This window comes from Melanerpes formicivorus, unplaced genomic scaffold (assembly GCF_026170545.1).
Source record: "Melanerpes formicivorus ecotype bairdi unplaced genomic scaffold, bMelFor1.0.p_v2 SCAF_2, whole genome shotgun sequence".
Taxonomy (NCBI): Eukaryota; Metazoa; Chordata; class Aves; order Piciformes; family Picidae; genus Melanerpes; species Melanerpes formicivorus.
In genome coordinates, this window is record NW_027142354.1 from 19,216,220 (window position 1) to 19,234,388 (window position 18,169).

General features: G+C 41.4%; 1 protein-coding gene across 1 annotated transcript in view; it reads right to left on the minus strand.

Annotated features, from left to right (window-relative positions):
* Window positions 1–508: 508 nt before the first annotated feature.
* The window catches only part of GRM1 (glutamate metabotropic receptor 1), a 194,772-nt gene continuing 177,111 nt past the window's right edge, over window positions 509–18,169 (minus strand). Inside the window, 2 exon segments of the mRNA XM_068152423.1 lie at window positions 509–3,804; window positions 3,806–4,285. Of these exon segments, the coding sequence (XP_068008524.1) occupies window positions 3,459–3,804; window positions 3,806–4,285 (826 nt within the window). The 3' untranslated portion in view covers window positions 509–3,458.

Here is an 18,169-nt window from a genome sequence, read left to right on the forward strand (position 1 = left end):
AGCAGAGGTCAAGAGTCCCAGTACTTTGCTCTACAGAGGGGCAGTAAAAAGGAGGCACAAAATATATAGGATGGATCAATGGTTAATGCTTATAGCTATCAAGAAAGTATATTTGAGTTTCTCTAATGGGAGAAGATGACATCTCACAGAGTCAAACACATGGAATACTTCCATCAAAGGGATAGTGTTTCCCTGTGTCCTTGACGACCAAAATTCTTTGTCATTTCCATTGAGTTCTCCTCTACAATGTCAGTCCAAAATAACACCTATGATGCTACTGATTTTTATCAGAAAGGAAAAATCTAGGTTTTGTTTTGCAAAAAAATTAATCTTCCAACCCTCCTCCATCTCACCTACATGTCAGAATCTAATCAATACCTACCTCCTTGTGAGTATCCCACCATTTCTCTCCCAGGACACCAAAAAACTCTGGAACAATTAATTACTAGACATAGCTGTTTTCTCCTTAGGAAACAAAAATTAACAATATTTTCATTCTATTTTTAAATAATAAATAGAAAATATTTATTTTACAGCATTTTCAAGATCATTTTGACAAAAAGGCAGTTTTCATCAAGCATTTGACAGGCCAAAAGAAAGAACTTATACAGGAAGTCTCATAGCTTATACATCTACATACACAAGGTGAGTCCTTGCTCTTTAGATATATTTATGTATGTGTATGTTTCCAGTTTTAACAATTACAAACTAAAAGCTAATATACTGAATTTCAAGAAAACTACTCATGATATAATTACATTGCAATAATAAAATCAGTGCTTAATATGTTCAAACCAGACAGATATGAAAACAGCAGTACCTTGCCGCATTGCGGTCTCTCATCTATATGAGTCTGTTGTTCTTTTTCGCAAATCTATCTCAATTACCAACTTCCCAGTACTAGCTCTGGGCTACTGACAATGTGTGTGTTTTGGAAAGAGCACAACAAATCTTATACTAAGATTGGAAGATAGAATTCATTGCTAGTGAGGTGATCAGCAAAAAAAAAAAATTGGCATTTTCCTCATTGCTTTAATGAGTAATCAGCATGAAAAAAAAATCCACCCCCCAAAATAAAACCAAAACAAACCCCAAACCATAACACCAAAAAAACCAAACAAACCCACCCCAAAAAGTCCATCAGAAAGCTCCAAGCAAAAATCAACCAATGGACCCTCAGGTGTCTTAGGTTCATTAGAGACATCAGTCTACTAGACAAAGACATAACTGTGTCTTTGGGCAAAGTCATTTCATGCTTTCCACATCAAAACGATGACAGCAACTGGCCAGTAGTCACATTGAAAGGAGCAAACAATTTGAAAAAAGAGGCTGGTTAGGAGCACCAGCCAAACCTTTCAATACCACTGCCATATAATTACAATGAAACAATGAGATCTGGACCTTTAGATAAGAATTGATGGCTGGCAGCAGGACTTCTTAAAATTCAAGTCAAAAGAAAGAAGAGTAGAAATATACTAACTTCAGAAAAACCCTGATGGAGTATTCACAAGAAGCATGTTTAAATCCAGGTTTTGCAACTCTATCAACATGAAGAGATTCCTTTAAAATATCTTTGGAAATAAAGTGTAGAACTGTGGGACAGATACTTGGCTAAATTCAACAGCAGAATGAAAATTCATAGTGGCTAAAATCCTGTCCTGTATGTGTCTAACACGCACATTTGTGAATAGGGTAATAGTAAGTATAGTTAAGTTCAAACCACAGCCGTTAGATCTGGACTTTGAACACGCCAGTCATTAGGGAGCCTTGGATCATGCCCATCCCTAGTAAACACAGGAAGGACAGAGGAAGAGGAACGAATGACAGAACTAGAGCTGCCTAGAAGAGATATTTAAAATACAATGTTATATATTAAATAGAACTGGAAGCAATGAAAAGAACTAAACATCATCAAGAGATTAAAAGAGCTGCTCATAATGCACCCTGTGAATTTGTGCACACATTAAGCACTGATGAAATTTCCTGTCTGGGCATGATTTTATTTTAAATTATCTGAAGCAACAAAATAGTTTCATTGGTTTTCCTGTCTCACCTTTTATACTGGCAATATACAACATTTCTGAAACAAACTTTGTTTCTTTTTGCATTTTCTTTTGTTAACCACACTTGCTGCAAACATGTAAAATCACAAGTTTTCAATGCACTGGTTATTAATACCATATGTCTACTTCATAAAATATCTGCAAAATAAAGCACCCTGTTACAAGGGCAACAACTGTCTCATCTTGTATATGAAAAAAAAAAAGAAAGATGTGTCAGCACAGCATACAAACCTCCAAAGAGCTATTGAATATTTGTAACAATGCAATATAAAACATGACTTAAACATAAAAATATTCATAGTATATATGACAATCTTGCAGGGGGAGTTATTGGATGGGATGCTTCACACATACCTTACACACGCATACAGAAACACAAACGTACGCTCACACTCTTGCTACAAGACTGACTATAATCTCCAGTATGGAATTGCCCTTCTTCAGAGTAATAGTTGTTGCTCTAAGTATACAGCTATTTTCCAATGTATCGGAGTCACAAGTGACACAAAGGAATGATGTAATCACATGGCAAATACCTTGTATTATGAAAAGTTAGTCAATAAATATAGTTCTGCTACAGGAAATGTTGTGTAACAGTTTAGCCACATGGTTTGCAATCTTATACAAAAAGGCAGTTTCCTAAGCCTTTACCATATTACAAGTACAACAGCAAGGGCTTTATTCAGAAACCTCTCGAGTTTTAATTTGACCACACTTCTTGATCTTGTTCACAATAAGTGTTTAAAAAAAATCCCAAATCCCCACAAAAGCAGCCTAGTATGAAGACAAATTGTTCAGACAAAAGTCTTTAAGAGCCATATGCTTTCACATTATCTCAGTTCATCTCCCCCAGACACAGTTGTACGACCTCTAGAAAGCAGGAAAAAAATCCTTTCTGCATGTATGTCTCATATACAAGTAGCTTCATTCCTCTTCACCACACTGTACCCTTCCAGCTGCTGGATGTGTTGCTTCCATAGCAGGCAGACAGCAGTTACGACACGTGATAATGACTTCTCCAAGTCATACTTCCCAGAGTCCTTTTCAAGCATTGCCAAGAGAGGGTGTGACTGAGTGTGATTTCCCCACCCCCCTGCCCCCCATGTGTCTTTATTAATTTTTTTGCTAAAGAAGTTGTCTCTCGGGTTTGTGCTTTGTTATGGTTTCCTATTTTCTCAAAGTACAGTGGTTTTATTTTTAACAGCTAGAGAATTTTGAGCCCTCAAAATGGATTTTTTTCCCTTTTCTTTCATTTACTTAAGTGCAGGATGAAGTTTTTGCCCTGTCGTATGTGACTTTTGTTCTCTGCTCTGTCTCTCCCCAGCCCTGGGAGACTTTCCTTCCCAGGACCCCCCATCGGATAGCTGCCCAAGTCCTTCTTGTCTCTTTCAGTGTCTACAGGGTGGATGAGCTTTGCTTATAATCCCTCAGGATGACAGAGGCATAGGTCACATCTGGGGGGGTGCAAAGCACCGACTCCGAGACGGGCGAGCTAGGCACAGAGCTCCCCGAAGCCACCGAATCCCGGAAAGGGGATGGGGGCGTCAGTGCTGGAGAATCTTCCAAAGTCAGTTTACTGGTTGCTGGCTCGTCGTCCTCCTCCTCTGGGTTCTTCTCATAGACGTATCCCTGAATGAGCTTCAGCTTCTCACTCTCCACTTCCTCAGTCAAAGGAGACAGGGGGTCCTCGCTGAAGGCGGTCACCTGGAGAGGCGTCAGAGGCAGCTGCTGCAGAGGGGGGGGGCTGCACTCCATTCCCCGAGCCCGGCGTAGGGAGGATGGCATTCAAGTCAGGTATGCCAGTGGCAATCTTGTCGACCACGCCTTGCAGCTGGTCCATGAGAGACTGTGGCTGCAGGGGCAGGGTCTTGGAGGGCTGCTCAGGCAAGAAGAGGGGGGTTTCCTCCACTGTGGCCTGCAGTGGGGGGGTCGACGTTACCTTCCTGTGCACCACCATGGAGGGGCTGCTGGACTGGTTGAGGTGAATGGGGTCTCTATCTTTTTCTTCTTCCACATTGCACAGAGTCTTACTGCTGATGTTGCTAAAAGTTAGGCTCTTGCTTTGGCCCTGGTGGCTTTTCGTGAGGGGTTTGATCACCGCTGTCTGATTGCACCCTGTCTCCTGATTCTTCACATGCACTGAGAGTCTGTGCCATGTGTGTTCCCCTTTGGGAGTTTCTCTTCCACCTGGTTCAGACCATGACACAGACTTTCCATTAGAACTATGAATAAAATAAAGATGGGTTTATTTGCATTTACATTACACAGACATGGGCAGTATAACAAACAATTCTACAAAAATACTGTTGGTTTGTCTCATTAATAAACCTCCCCCCTCCAGTTCTTCATGTCCTCACAGAAATACTACAAGGAAACAGCAGTGTATTTTAACAGCAGCAATTACTGTGATTTTCATCAAAAGGCAATTACTCCCTACTGGTTTCTCACCCTACAGCCAGCCAGGAAAGCCTAGCCCACAGGAAGGGCTCTGGGAGGGCTGGCAGTCTTTTGAGGACTCTGTGTCATTTATCTAAATTTGCTGCCCCCACTTTGCAGCAGGGAAGAAAAAAAAAAAACAACAAGGGGGGGGGGGGGGCGAGGGAGAAGCCACAGGAAGAGCTTTAATTAAGCCTGATTTACAGCATTAAGAAATATTTTCAAAATCCTGAACAAAAAATAACTCACATACTTGGCCCTTGGCACTCAGGGAGGAATTGTTACTAACCCCTCCATTTCTTTCTATTCCCTGGTCCCTCTTTGCACTTAGGAATGCATTAAGGGCTCCCAGGGCCTCCATCAGGTAGGAGGCAAACACATTTCTTTCTGAGAGACTATTATTTACCAACCAGGACAAAATGCTGGGGTTGAAAACAGTTGGTTTGTGTGGGTGGGGGAACAAGCAACTATATGATCATGGTAAGTCAAACCCTCTGACTTGTGGGCTGGATCTCATCAAAACCCTGGTCTGCTTGGCTGAGTGAGGACTCAAGTGAAGGTGAAGTCTATCCCTGAGGAACTGTAGGTTTTCTGCATTTCCCTGTGCATTTGCAGAGAGCATCACTCAAAGCAGAGCAATGCCTCATTAGCAGCTGGTAGAACAACAAGCTGAGCTGTGCTTAAGAGGACCAAGCAATTGTTTAATTGCAGGTCAGGCAGTAGAGATCATTCAACAAATAATACATATCACCTGGGTGGAAACCAGAGACAGAGAGAAATTTTGAGAGCATTTATTTGAAGCAGCCTTATCTCAGGGTTTCATCCCTCAAGGGGCAGGAGTAAACAAAGGACTACTTTTCAGAATCTGTGATTGTAGGACAGGTGGGAAACAAGCTGAGTGGGAGGCTGGCACAGCAGTGTTGCCTCCTGCTACTGCACACAGTGAGAGAGATTGCTTTCCTTACATACAGCCTGAAATATTGTTGTAAATGTTTTGCTTTTCCTTGGTGGGACTCCTGTACTTCTCTCTTTCAATTTAGTTTAGTAAAGGAAAAAAAAAAAGAAGACTTTGTCAGCTGCAAAAACCTGGTGCAACACAGATAATGTTTACAGACAAGAAATGTACAAGACAATGTGGCACTTTTCTGCTGAGAAGCAAATATTCCCAGGAAAACCAAAAAAAGGGGGGAATTTGAGATGGATCCAAGATGTAAAGGCTATCTCTCACTCTAGACTCCCAGATGCTAGACCCACAACTCACTACCCCTGTGCGAACTGGCTCACAAGAAAAGGCCAATCTAAAAAATTCATAACTCCCCAAAGCATGTAGGGGACCCAAAGCATGGTAGGACCTGGAGCTGTTTCTATTTAGAGCTTTAAACCTAGAGCAAAAATAAAAGCCAAGTTCCCAAGAATGAAACCTCTATATTATAATGGTCAATAAGAAGAATGGAAGTTTAGAAGCATTCCTGTTTTGATCAAAACAAGCTGGCATTTTTTTGAAGTCTTATAGAGGTAAGCAAATGAATGTAACTATTGGGCATGGAAGATTTTTATAGTAATATTTTAACATACCAAGTTTTTAACATACCAAGATCTACCAGCTTCACATAAACCCACATTTTGTCCGCTTTAACTTCAAAACAAGGCTCCTCTTGATAAAAGGAAAATAAGTGCTTTCATACTGTATTTTGCTGATGCTATAGCTTAAAAATACTACAAAGGGATGTTTTGAAAAAAAAATCTTGATGATTATCTGCTTTCTCTTATGCTAAGTCCACTTCTGCATCATTTAGTTCTTCATATCTGGCTCTGGTGTGCCATCACACTTTTGAATTCCTCTTCACACCATCTGTTTAGTCTCTATCTCATTTTCTTCTCAAGATTTTGTATTTTACATCAAAGGAAAGCGCTGCTATTTTAAGGAACTCACTACCTCTGTTTTCAGATCTTCATCCTATTCAGACTTCTGTAGCATTCTCCATAATGTACTTAACGAGCTCCAGTCAACAGCCTTATTTAAATCAAGCTGTGTAGTGAAAGCCATACCCAAAGGTGAGCAAACCACTTCATCAGGCTTTGTCTGCTGCTCACTTGCTCTATGGGAAAGCTGGTGCTGCCAAGGCACTTGCCTCCACCTCCCAGACCTTACTGTTCATGGCTCTGATGGCCTTGTGGCAAATAGCTTTAGAGCTGTGCTGGCTCTCTGTAGGGTCAATCTTCCAATTTCTACTGTTCTCCTCAGTCTCTTGTTTCAGCTCTTTCCTTCAACTTTCTCTCCTTGCTCTGTCCATGCACCATTAGCATGTTAATGAGTCACATTTGAGACAGAATCACAAGGAAACATCTGGGCTCTGTCTTGATGGATAGCTGGTGTGGAGTCAAACCAAGAATGAGACATTCAAGCAGAATTAACATTTAACATGCAAGAAAAGTGCTTATTGCCCTGGAGCAAAGACCAGCCATTTTGAATGGCATTAACTTTTAGGAAAAAAGGTGAAGATAGACCTGCACAAGCTCAGACCCAAACCAGGTCTCAATGAGATAGAAATCAATTCCCTTGTGCGAAGTGATGATGACAATCCTGACTGCATATTGGATATGTGGTCACAGTTTGCTGTTTACCACTTTGTTTTTTGAAGGATGTATTCATGAAAGAAGGTGAAGACCAAAATAATCTGCCTACTGTCATGGGAGAATGAATGATTTTTCCTCACAAAAGTGGGAGAGGTCACCAAGCCAGATTGCAGTGGGGTAATTGAAAACACGATGTCCAATTGCACAGTGATGAAGGAAAACTAACTGGTACTCCCTTTCTTTTGTTGTCAGACTGATGATTGGCCAAACCCACCTCCTTGTAGTCACTACAGTAACTGAAATGCCACAGACATTAAGACTTATTGTGGTAACCTAGTGGTTCCTTCTGTGAAAATAAAATCTTAGGAATTAACATTAAATGCAACCTGAGAAGGGCTTGTCAACTTTTATCAGCAAAAATTAGGTCTAAATCCTGAACTATCTTATCAGATAAGTGCAGGCACTGTCCTGTCAAAAAATGGTGCTCCCACAGAATGGTGTACACTTTCTGGCCACCTTACAGCTGTGCTCCAGAAAGCAGCACACACAGGGCTCTCTCTGTGCATTTACACAGAGATGGCCAGACTTCGGAGACAGTGGGGAAGCAGAGCAAAGGATGGGCCCCATCCAAAAGTAGTGCAGTAGACAAAATCTCTCAGGCCAAACAGCAGCTGCTCATGGATGCCTTCCTAGGGAAGCCAGCAAAGGAAATTCTGCCCTGCCCACAGAAAGGCTGTTAGCCATACACAGGCTTTCTCTAGCCCCAGAGTCACAAGAGAAACATCAGTGAGTCTGAGCAAAACTGTGTCCCACTGTGGCCTCACTGTGCCCAGGACACAAGCTGACAATCTTAAAATTTAAGGTTAGCACCTGCACTGCAGCACATTGCTGGTGCTTTGCTAGCAACCCCGTTACTGCTTCCACTCCAGTAAGGCCACAGGGGCATGAAGTTTAAAACAAAGGAAGTGAATTGATTTTAAGCCAGGGTAGTGCTCCCTGTGCTAAACAGGACCCTCCTCTCGGAGTTGCAGCCAGCCACTCAGCAGAACAAGCCACACTGGGTAGCATGTTCCTACAAGCCTAATTTTTTGAACATTGCTTCCACAGACTCACCTTTCTTGCTAACCCAGGTTCAACTTCTCTATAGCTCATCTAAGAGTGAGTGAGCTCTCCCTGACCACAGTGTTTATAAGTGCATGCTCATGTCTTTTGCCTGATATTATTAGCTAAAATTAAAAAATTATTCACAAACCAATTCCATTCTTAGTCTATTTACACTCAATCTATCTCAGTGAGTCAATCTATCTCAGTGATAAGAAGACCTAACGAGTTCCCACAGCGTGATTCCAATGCTTTCTGTGTAATTAGAGCAAAGTTTAACCTCCCACTTACATTTCTGGAAATTTAAATTACTGAATTAACTTTTCTTTGTCACTCCCCCCCCTCCCCCCCCCCCGCCCTTCCCCCCTTATTTTTAGGAATAAATTGCCTTAGGCACAGGAAATTATATTCTAGATAAATTAGACAGCTGCTTTAAATGTATGATGGAAACTGCTACACAAAACACAGGAATTTATAATGCTGTCAGGCTGTTTCACAGGGACAGAACATCATGCGACCTGAAATTGTTATCAGATAGCAGAAGCCCAGAGCTGCTTTCCCAACCTTCTGTCTTGCCACTGGCCTGTGTCAAGTAGATCTAACCTATTCATTTTTTTCACTAGCTACTCTGCTGCAACAGTTAAGTATTACTTTGATCTGAGCTACACATAGGCTTTCCAATGTACATCAACCCTATTAATAATGGATTTTTTCCCTTAATTTGTTTCTTTCTTAAACTGAAATGTTATTATTATACAATCTGTAATGTAGATGTAGTAACTATTTCTAGCCTAAGTACCCTGTACCGTGATCCTGGTTTCCATCCACAGGTTCCTCAGTTTGAGGTCAGACCCTCAGGGCAGGATCAAAGGTTGTCCCCTGCCATGCCTTGGTCACTCAGACAGGGCAAAGCAGGAGCCAGGATTTGGGTCGTGCACTTTATGCTTGTGCTACTGTGGAACTTCTGGCTCATACCTGTTCTTGGAAGCAGGGACTTATTTCCAAATCCAACAGCTCAGATATAGCCACTTCAGATCTTAACAACTGCATATATGTACATAGGCACTTTTATACAACTGTAAATTCAAGGGGGGTGAGAGAGATGTTCACTGCAATGCTTCAACATAGTTGAAGTCATATGATTTCACCATGTATCACAGATCTTACCAAGCTCAGCAAAGGTCTGAGAAAATTACACTGATAGTGTGTATAAAGGGCTGGCTAATTAAGTATTTGGAAAAAAAAATAATAATATTAAATATCTCCTAATATATTGCTTGGAAAAAAACCCAACTTACTCTAATACAGAATAAAAAGCTCAGGATAATAAACAGTTTGTCCCAAATAACAAGAAATTCAGCCAGTATTCAAGAAATAGAGATCCAAGACCTGCAAATCAAAGTGAAATGAACAAGTTCTCTTACTAATCAATATTTTCTAATTTATTTTGTTGTTATTAATAATAGAATAAGAATGTATACATCCTACTAGATCACCTTTGTCATATTTTTTTAAAGGATTTTAAAGTTAGTGCATAGTGTAAACCATCACAGATCCTCTGGTATCAATGGAGAAGCACATTTGTGTTATCTGAAGATGTGTCTCATGCTGCACATTTAAGTGTATATGACAGTGCAGCCAGTGGCAATACCTAAACTGGAGCATTTATTCAGACAGACTCCAAAAGGAGAATCTGAAAACTGAAAATTACAATGTTTGAGTGCAAACTTAACCCTGTTGCCACAGGAAGCTTGCTCACAAGTCTCCTCACTCGTGATATACAAATCTCTCTAATATACTGCAGTAGATAAAGCTACTGGTAATGCATGTGGGTTTTCTGGGTGTGCCTGAAAGTTTCCATGGTAACGAATATGCAGCTTCAGAAGCAAAGAGCCCTGAAACTCAAAGCTGATGTTTCTGAGTTTAATATGGTAATAACATTTTGTGCTTCTATATTTTCATGATTCTGTGTTTCTGACCATTTCCAGGATCACACAGGGAACAGAGATCAGTATTAGCACAGTAACTGATGCCAAGTATGGTGAATATCAAAATACAAGAGTTTCAAGCCCTTACAGCTAATTGCTTCTGACTGGAAGGTGAGGGAGACCATAACACCTGTGGTGATTTCGATTGTGTTGGGTAGCAAAGCAGGTCTTCCTTAGGAAAATCCAGACTTACAAACTGATGCAGTTCTGGTGACTGAGCCCCAGGTATGAGGCCAGGCAGTGATGATGGGCATCTGGGGATATGACGGACACGTGCCTACTGCTCAGCCTGTGCTATGTGGCCACAGGGAGCTCAGGCAGTTGGTTGATGATGGAAGATGTGTCCTTCCTCTGGCCATAGTGCAGCACTGCCAGGCCTCTGAAAGCATCAGCCCTGGCTGGAAAGAGAGGGAAGCCTGAAGGGCAGGGACAGCTAGAGAAGCCAAAATAACAAGCCTCATGCTCAGCAGGTCTGAAAAGCTCTTCTGCTTTTTAAATCCTTTCTTATTTGCCACAAGACCAGTTGGAGTCACACCAGAGGTGTTTCTCAGAAGCTCCTGTAGATAAGGATTCTTTTTTCAAATAGAAAAAAAAATAAAATTCAAGTGTCATCATGCAAAAGCAGGAGGCTCAGCCTTCCCTCTTCGCAGGAGTTTTACATCTTGTGCCTACGCTTTTTGAAGAGAATTTGTTCTTGTTCTGATTGCATTTGCCTCCTAATGGTGTGCCTGTGTTGGACTCCCATTTTATCATCAGTTTTTCCAGACAGACAGTTGGTGACCTGTGCCTTGGGAAAGTGCAGCATTTGTTCCAGCTCAGAATAAGAAGGGCATATTGTTGCTGGACTGGAAGATTATAGTAAAATGTTTGTATTGCTCCTTGCATTGGATTTGTAAAGTTTGCCTTTCAGGGTGGCAATTCTGATTGCTGCACCATCCCTGTAAAACCATCACTACTGCTCCAAATATATGACATATTGTAAGTACTTATTCTGATCTGCAAATCAGCAGATTTGATTGAATTATTATCATGGCTACCTGTCCACAAATAGCATAGATTGTCTGAGACATATACAGAGCTAGACTGCTTTGTTGCTGGCTAGAGCAGCCAACAGCATCTCTGGCCATAGAGAGACAGCACTGTTCAAAATGCTGTGTCAGTGGATCGCAGGCAGTTTTCCACCTAGTCACTGCACAACCTTCCCTGGGGCAGAGAGCAGGACTGTTTCACATCTGCAGTTTATCAGATGGAAACAAGCATAAATCTGACCTGGAAGAAATGAGGCAAGGCCTTTCTGTTTCTGCAGAAGCTAGCATGTTTTCTCCACTGGGTTTGTGTTTGCTCAGAGATGACAGGATTTGCCCTTCTTGTTTCTGAAGGGCTGAACTTTGCCATTGGTCACTGAACACAGAATATGCAGAATCTGAAGACCTTTCAGAAATTATACAGGAAATATTTATCTGCTGTTTTTTAAAGACACTTTTGAGAAACTGTTTGTCAGTAGGCCAGATTCTGCTGGTTTTATTTACATGTGCATGTTCATGATTTCGCTGTTCTGCTTATCCCACCAAAGCAGTGTTTTCTGTATTCCCTCTGCTGGCTCTGCAGCAGCAGTTGACTAACAAGCACAATTAGCAGGAGCCGTGCACAGCACGTGTCTTGCCGTGAGACAGCCACTAGATTGTTGTTTAAAGCACGCAGGACAATGTCACCTCCATGCAAAACTGTAAACAAGAAAAATATGTTTGCTAAATGGAAGAAGAAGATAAAATTAGTACAAAAAAAAAGGAGTGTATTTGCAAAGTTGTAGGCATTGACAAATAAAATTGAAGCCTTTAAAAAATAAAAAAGTAAATGCTGCAAAAATTTATTCAGTGTCCTCTTCATCACATCTGGACAATCAAATAAAGCATTGTGCAAAACAGGGGACATAAGCAAATTTCCCATCTTCAATGGCATGCACCACATTTGTCCCATCACCAGACATGATAAACCAATGAGAAAGAGAAAGCAAGGGGTAAAACCACTCTTTGTCATGCAGCTTCTCTTACACATTCACTGCAGTGTGGGATTTTTCAAAGCTGCACATGTGCCGACGGACACTGGCTGGTGGGCGAGAACTCTGGCTGCCTCTTCCTGAAGATTGAAAAGAAAAAGACACCCAGTGAGTGGTTATACACATGTGCACACATGGTGGCTATACCACTCAATAGGGTGCCTGTCCCTGACCTACATCTAAGGGTCACTGTGGATTCTCCTGTCTGTCTTTCCTCTTGTCACCTCAGCTTCCACAAGGATCTCTCCTTGGCTCCAGCATGGTACTTTTAAAGTAGGTTCTTGTGGTGTTCAGTCCCACTTCCTCTGCTGAGCCTTGAGGCATTTTGTATACCAGATAGTAAGGGCTGCAGCATATCTAGCTGTTACAGGACTTCTGCCCTGGTACTCCCAACACAGGGTGAAATGATGAAAAAGGGAGCATCTTATTTTTGCATCTTATTTACAAAAGCATCACCAGAAGTTTTTGTTGGAGTTTTTAACATATATTCAGCTCCTGCTTTTTCCTGTGCCTCTCATTCTCCCAGTATGTTTTTCTAAATGCTTCCTTTCTTTTACTTCTGATTTCTAGCTGAACAGCCACTACCTTTCATTATATGTGATTTTGCTATATGTGCTGCTTCTCTTTTCAAGGATACATTGTCCTAACTGAGATAGACACAAAAATGAACAGGCATCTAGAAGCTCTGTCTGCAACAGTAATTCAAAAAGGGATGGCAGACTGCAGTTTTGTCCATCCATATAAGAAAATTTTCACCTCATTTTACTCCTCTTCCTTACCATATCAAATGGGTACAAACTTTGATTTGTCTTCCCCAGTATCTATAAAAATATATACACACACGCGCGTGCTTTAACAAAAATCTCAGGTATTTTGCACATGGAATGTATCAATGAATTTCTGCAAATAAAAAACTGTCATTGTGTTGCAAATAAAATGCAAACAAAAATTTAGCATTTCTCCCCATCAAACAATAATAGTGCATGCTTGCCAGATTTCTGTTTATCTGAAAACAACATATGGATGGTATGTGCATGTACTATATACTCAGTAAAGCTGCTTATTAGCCAAACAAGCCATTCTTCTCACCACATACTAAAGCACCAGAGCACAGCATGATGTACACAAATTACATGCATACCCATTTTGGAGAGGTAGATGCCTTGAGATGACTTCTGAACTATTATGAATAAAACACAAACAAGACATACTGCTGAGCAATTTTGTAAACCTACTCACTTTGATATCTCTAGAAAATTAAATTCCTTACCAGGTGTAATGAGGTCTGTAAGATTTGACAATTAAAAGGCAATCATAATTAGAAACTTAGCTACCATGCTCTCTCCTACATCCTGTTAAAGTTACAGAGATTATTATGCTTCTCCTTAAACAGAATTTCCAACATTTTGACAGACCTCCAGTTTTCTTCATCTGTTGACAGAATAAGAGCTTTCTACTTTCTGTGCTTGCTTTGTTAAATGTCAGTAATTAGTAGTTTATTCACTCACAGGAGCTAATTTTACAAGGCAAGTAGCAACATGCAGTTGATTATCTGAGAGAAAAAAATTCAGTTCTAAGAGTGTTTCACATACACACAGCATGTGAGGGCACACAGCCACAGAGAACCTTGATCAAGGACCCTGAAAATGATGGAAGCCTTGTTTCAGAACACTGCTCGGGACCTGGGTCTCTCTGAGTCAACAGGCTTTGCCAGTTATCTTCCCTCAGCTACTCCAGCTTGTTGATACTTCTGGCTTACTTGTTTGCATCCTTTCCCCCCCTTCTTTCTATTTGTTCTTATTCAGATATAGCCCCAGAGTAAATTCAGATCACTTTGCTTTCCAAACTTTGAGCAGCTGTAGGTCTTGTTATGAAATACTCCGATGTGAAAGGAAGAAAGAAGCCTGATTCGTCACGCAGTCCAAAACGCTTCCTAATGTGTTGGGGATGGGGCCACAGTTGTGGTCTGCAAACAAAATGTTATATGTAATGGAGTATGAAATACCCAAATGCCTCTCCAGGTTTGCATTCTCTGGGAGGCTCTTGTTAAAATGCTGACAAGCTCCAACAAAGCAGTAGTGTGCCTTTTGTTCAAGGTCAAGAGTGATTCCCATATGATAAAACACAGCATATATACTACAAAAATCAGCTTTAAATCTTCAGGGTAATGCTTCAGTAGAAATTGACCGTAGAGTGAAATTCAAATTTTTAGAGGTATGGGAAATATAGTGCATGTGTTCTACCTCTGTAAATTATTTTGCAATTATTAAACAAATGCTTTTAAAGCATGAAATTTGAAATATCCTTGCAAGCTTGCTTCATTTTACTAGTAGGGTGTGCTACTGCAGAGCCCGGATTCAGAATTAGTGCTCAGATCTCTGTACCTCTCTGTTTTATTTCTATTTTGAATCATGACAATTTAGTCTCTCTTTTTCCTCCCAGTCTTTCTTGCAGTGATGTCACTTATACATTTATCTGGTTACCAAAAAATTAGGTAGCTTGCCCCTCTTCACAACATGAGGATTAAAGCGTCATTTGTGGGATAGTGTTTTCAAGGATAATTCCTGCCGAGTATTAGTATCCTGAGCCCAGAGGCAAGATGAATCTTCTGTGCATTTGAACAAGGAGTTGGCATACCATCATGAAAGTGTCTAAACTGCTTTCTAATGAACCCCTGGATGCAGAAACAGGGAGTTTGGCAGAGGAAACAGTGTGGCAATACAGAAGGTTCCTGAAAGAAGTGAATTAATTGCTTTACTTTATGTTCTTTAAAGCAGAAAAATCCTTTTAGCTAGTCATTCAGAACAGGGTAGGTAACAGGCCTGTTGAAATCTGGAGTGAGGAATATAAAAGATCTGAGGGAAGAGTCACTCTCGACACTATTTTTTTTGTCTTAAGTGTAAATGAATCATCCTATGAGGCAAACAGCTGTGTCAGGGTTGTAGGAAAGTGTAAATTGCTATCCGTAATGTTTTATATCTGACCAGCTACGAAAGCAGAAATGTTCACCTTCTGCTCTGGAATTGCCCTCTGCTCAGCCAGACTCCCCCAGCAGACACAAATTGAATGAATCTGTCTGGTGTCTGACATAACTGAAGTGCAGGACACAATGTTACCTATCATTGGAAGCCGCAGTAGGAGATGCTGCACACTAGACACTGTCTGAGCTGCAAGAAAAGCTTTCATATTCCCCACAGTCAAAAACATACAGAAAAGCACAGCCCCAGATTTTATAAAATCTAATCTGAAACAAGTGACCATCAATTGCATGAAGAAGAAAGCCAAGCAGAGGGGAAATTCAAGGAGAGATGACGGCATCATGTGGAAACTTACAGTGAATCATCCCCTAGTTTTTAAGAACCTATGTATAACCCCTAGGTTTAATATAGGAAAGGAGAAGCCTTGTGTCATGTGCCCTTTGGCACACTGCCATCACATCCTAGAGAAGTTCCTGCTCCAGCATCCAGACTGAATGCACTCAGCCGTCTGAAGGGACAGCACAGCAGCACCACAAACTTTCTAGCTTGCTTTTCACCTCTTCAACCCTCTAGCAGTCTACTAGGTGACTGGGGAGGTAAGCACACTTTGAATGTAGAACCAGATCAGTAAAGCATTCAACACCCATCCCAAATCATCTTGATTCTGTAAATCTAGCACCTTCCTAGGCAGAAGCATATTCATCTTCTGATACTTATGTGGTTGAAAGGTCAGGTTTTATGTATGGCTGTCATGCTGGATCAAAATGTGCCTACATAAAAAGAAGCAAGGCCGCGTTCTTTGCCTGTAGGAAGAGAAGATGAATTTTCAATACCTTTTCTATGAGCCCTGAGGGTCTGATGGAAGATTTTTGGAATACATTTCATTAAACCAACAGATGAATTTGTAAATATGGAAAGGTTTTCAGAACAAATCCATTTTTAAAACAAAAGTCCTGAATTCCAGCCTAAATGATAGTTGGAAATAATTGCTTGGAGATTTAATTACACTAATCAACATCTCAGTGGCAGGTTTTTGAGAGAAAGAAATCATTAGGAGCTGTGGAGCAAAGAGCACTGCAAGTAAGAAAGAGGTTATAGGGTCATTCACAGTTGCCATGCGGAGTGAGACACACAGATGATTATCACATGTGGAGGACTAGGAGCAGGAGAGATTTCTCTGCACACCCTCTCTCTCAGGGTGTGAACATCTGCTGAAGAGGACAGAAGGGTCAGGGTCACCAAGGACAACATAGTCCTGTAAGGTGCCCAGAAAGACCCAGTGCTGAGCTGCACAGAGGAGAGAGAGCTAAGGCTGCACTTCAGATCACCCCAGGCCAGCCAGATCCAACTGTGTGCCCAGAGGAACACTTTGGCCATCCCCAGCTGCTCGCTCCTGCTGCTTCATCTGTCCTTCCACGCAGCACAACCCTTGGTGCAATTCTCAATCAACTGGCATGGAATGACAGGAACAGCTAATCTGGGTCACAGCTAAACCAAAAAAAGAAGAGGGGTTGGGGGTGGGGTGGGTGGGAATCGGTTCCTTGCTCCAGTTCACAACATAGCTGTCCCAGCTCCTATGTCTGCAGAAGTGAAGGGATAGCTTGGGGTAAAGGAAGGGTTTGGGTGTCATTTCTGGCTTAGGACAGCTTAAAGCATTTGTGGATTTACAGGCTATGATAGCTCAAAGCAGGCAAATCTCTTGACTGTCCAGGATAGTGGCAGGCGAGATTTTCAAGATAACTTACATAACCCTAAGGATTAAGAAATCTGTATAGCCTTACATTTCAGAGGACATGAAAAAACAAAAGAGAAAGGACTACTCACTGACTGGGGAACATAGAGATGCCTGGGGCCACACTGGACCCTGTACTTCCTGAATACATGAGCTCCAACTGCCTGCTCATGAAAGCTTCTGCCACACTCCTATGGCAACCCCTTAGGAGCCCATGCTGCAAACATGTGAGCTCCCAAGGATCTTTGTGGAGCTGCTAAATAGTTGCCTTTGCACGTTGACATTAACCTGCCACCTCAGGCATGAGAGTCAGTGCCAGCACAGGTTAGTGCATGGCTCTCACTCACCTGCTTAATCAGCTTCCTGAGTGTTTTTTTCTGTCATCTGTGCTGATGTGGTTATGCTTTCAAGAATAGCCCCTTGCCAGTCCTTGTCAGCCTGCTTAAGGTACATAATCCTTCTGTGGTGGCTCACACAGACTCTGAGATTTGGTTTTTTGTTTGTTTGGTTGTTTTGTCAGTATTTTGATGCTGGCTGTCTGGTTAATTGGCTGGTTTCGGAGCTGTTGGGATGCAAAAGCTTAGCAATTTCCAGACAGTCCTAGATTGAGAATGTAAGGCTTGCAAGCCAGCCAAACCGGCTGAACTGAACCATCTGAAATGATGTAGCTTGTTCCATAAAAAGAAATGTTCAGAAGACAACATTAAAAAAAAAACAAACACCAAAACCCAAAACATTTTCCATGGAAGTAGAGGGGAAGACTAACAAGAGCTTTATGTAAGAAAGCAACAACAGCAGACATTCCTGGCTTTAACATACTAAGGAACAGGAGAGATTAATAGTGCTGGTTAAGAGAAGGATACAGTAGCTAGAAGGTGGTTTGCAGATAGGCCTGTGAATATTGTGGGAGTACCTGGGACTGATTAAACTGAAACTGCAAACATCACCAAACCATCTACTAGTGAGGAGTTGCTAGGATCGGGTCAGGAGGCACTTGTTTTTCTAGAGTTTCTGATAAGCTTTGACATCTTCAACTGTGATGCTGCAACACAGCTGAGCTAATCTAATGATTTGTTGTTCCCCATATTAGGGGCAGTAGGGGCACCTTCTCTGTTGCTGGCATTAATGTTTATCTGACCTTGAGATCTGGCTTAAGGACAATCCAGAAGAAATAGTTCACTTTTCTCTTCCCCCCCCCCCCCTTCTGTAAGTTTAATTTTATAGAGTGGAAGAAAGCC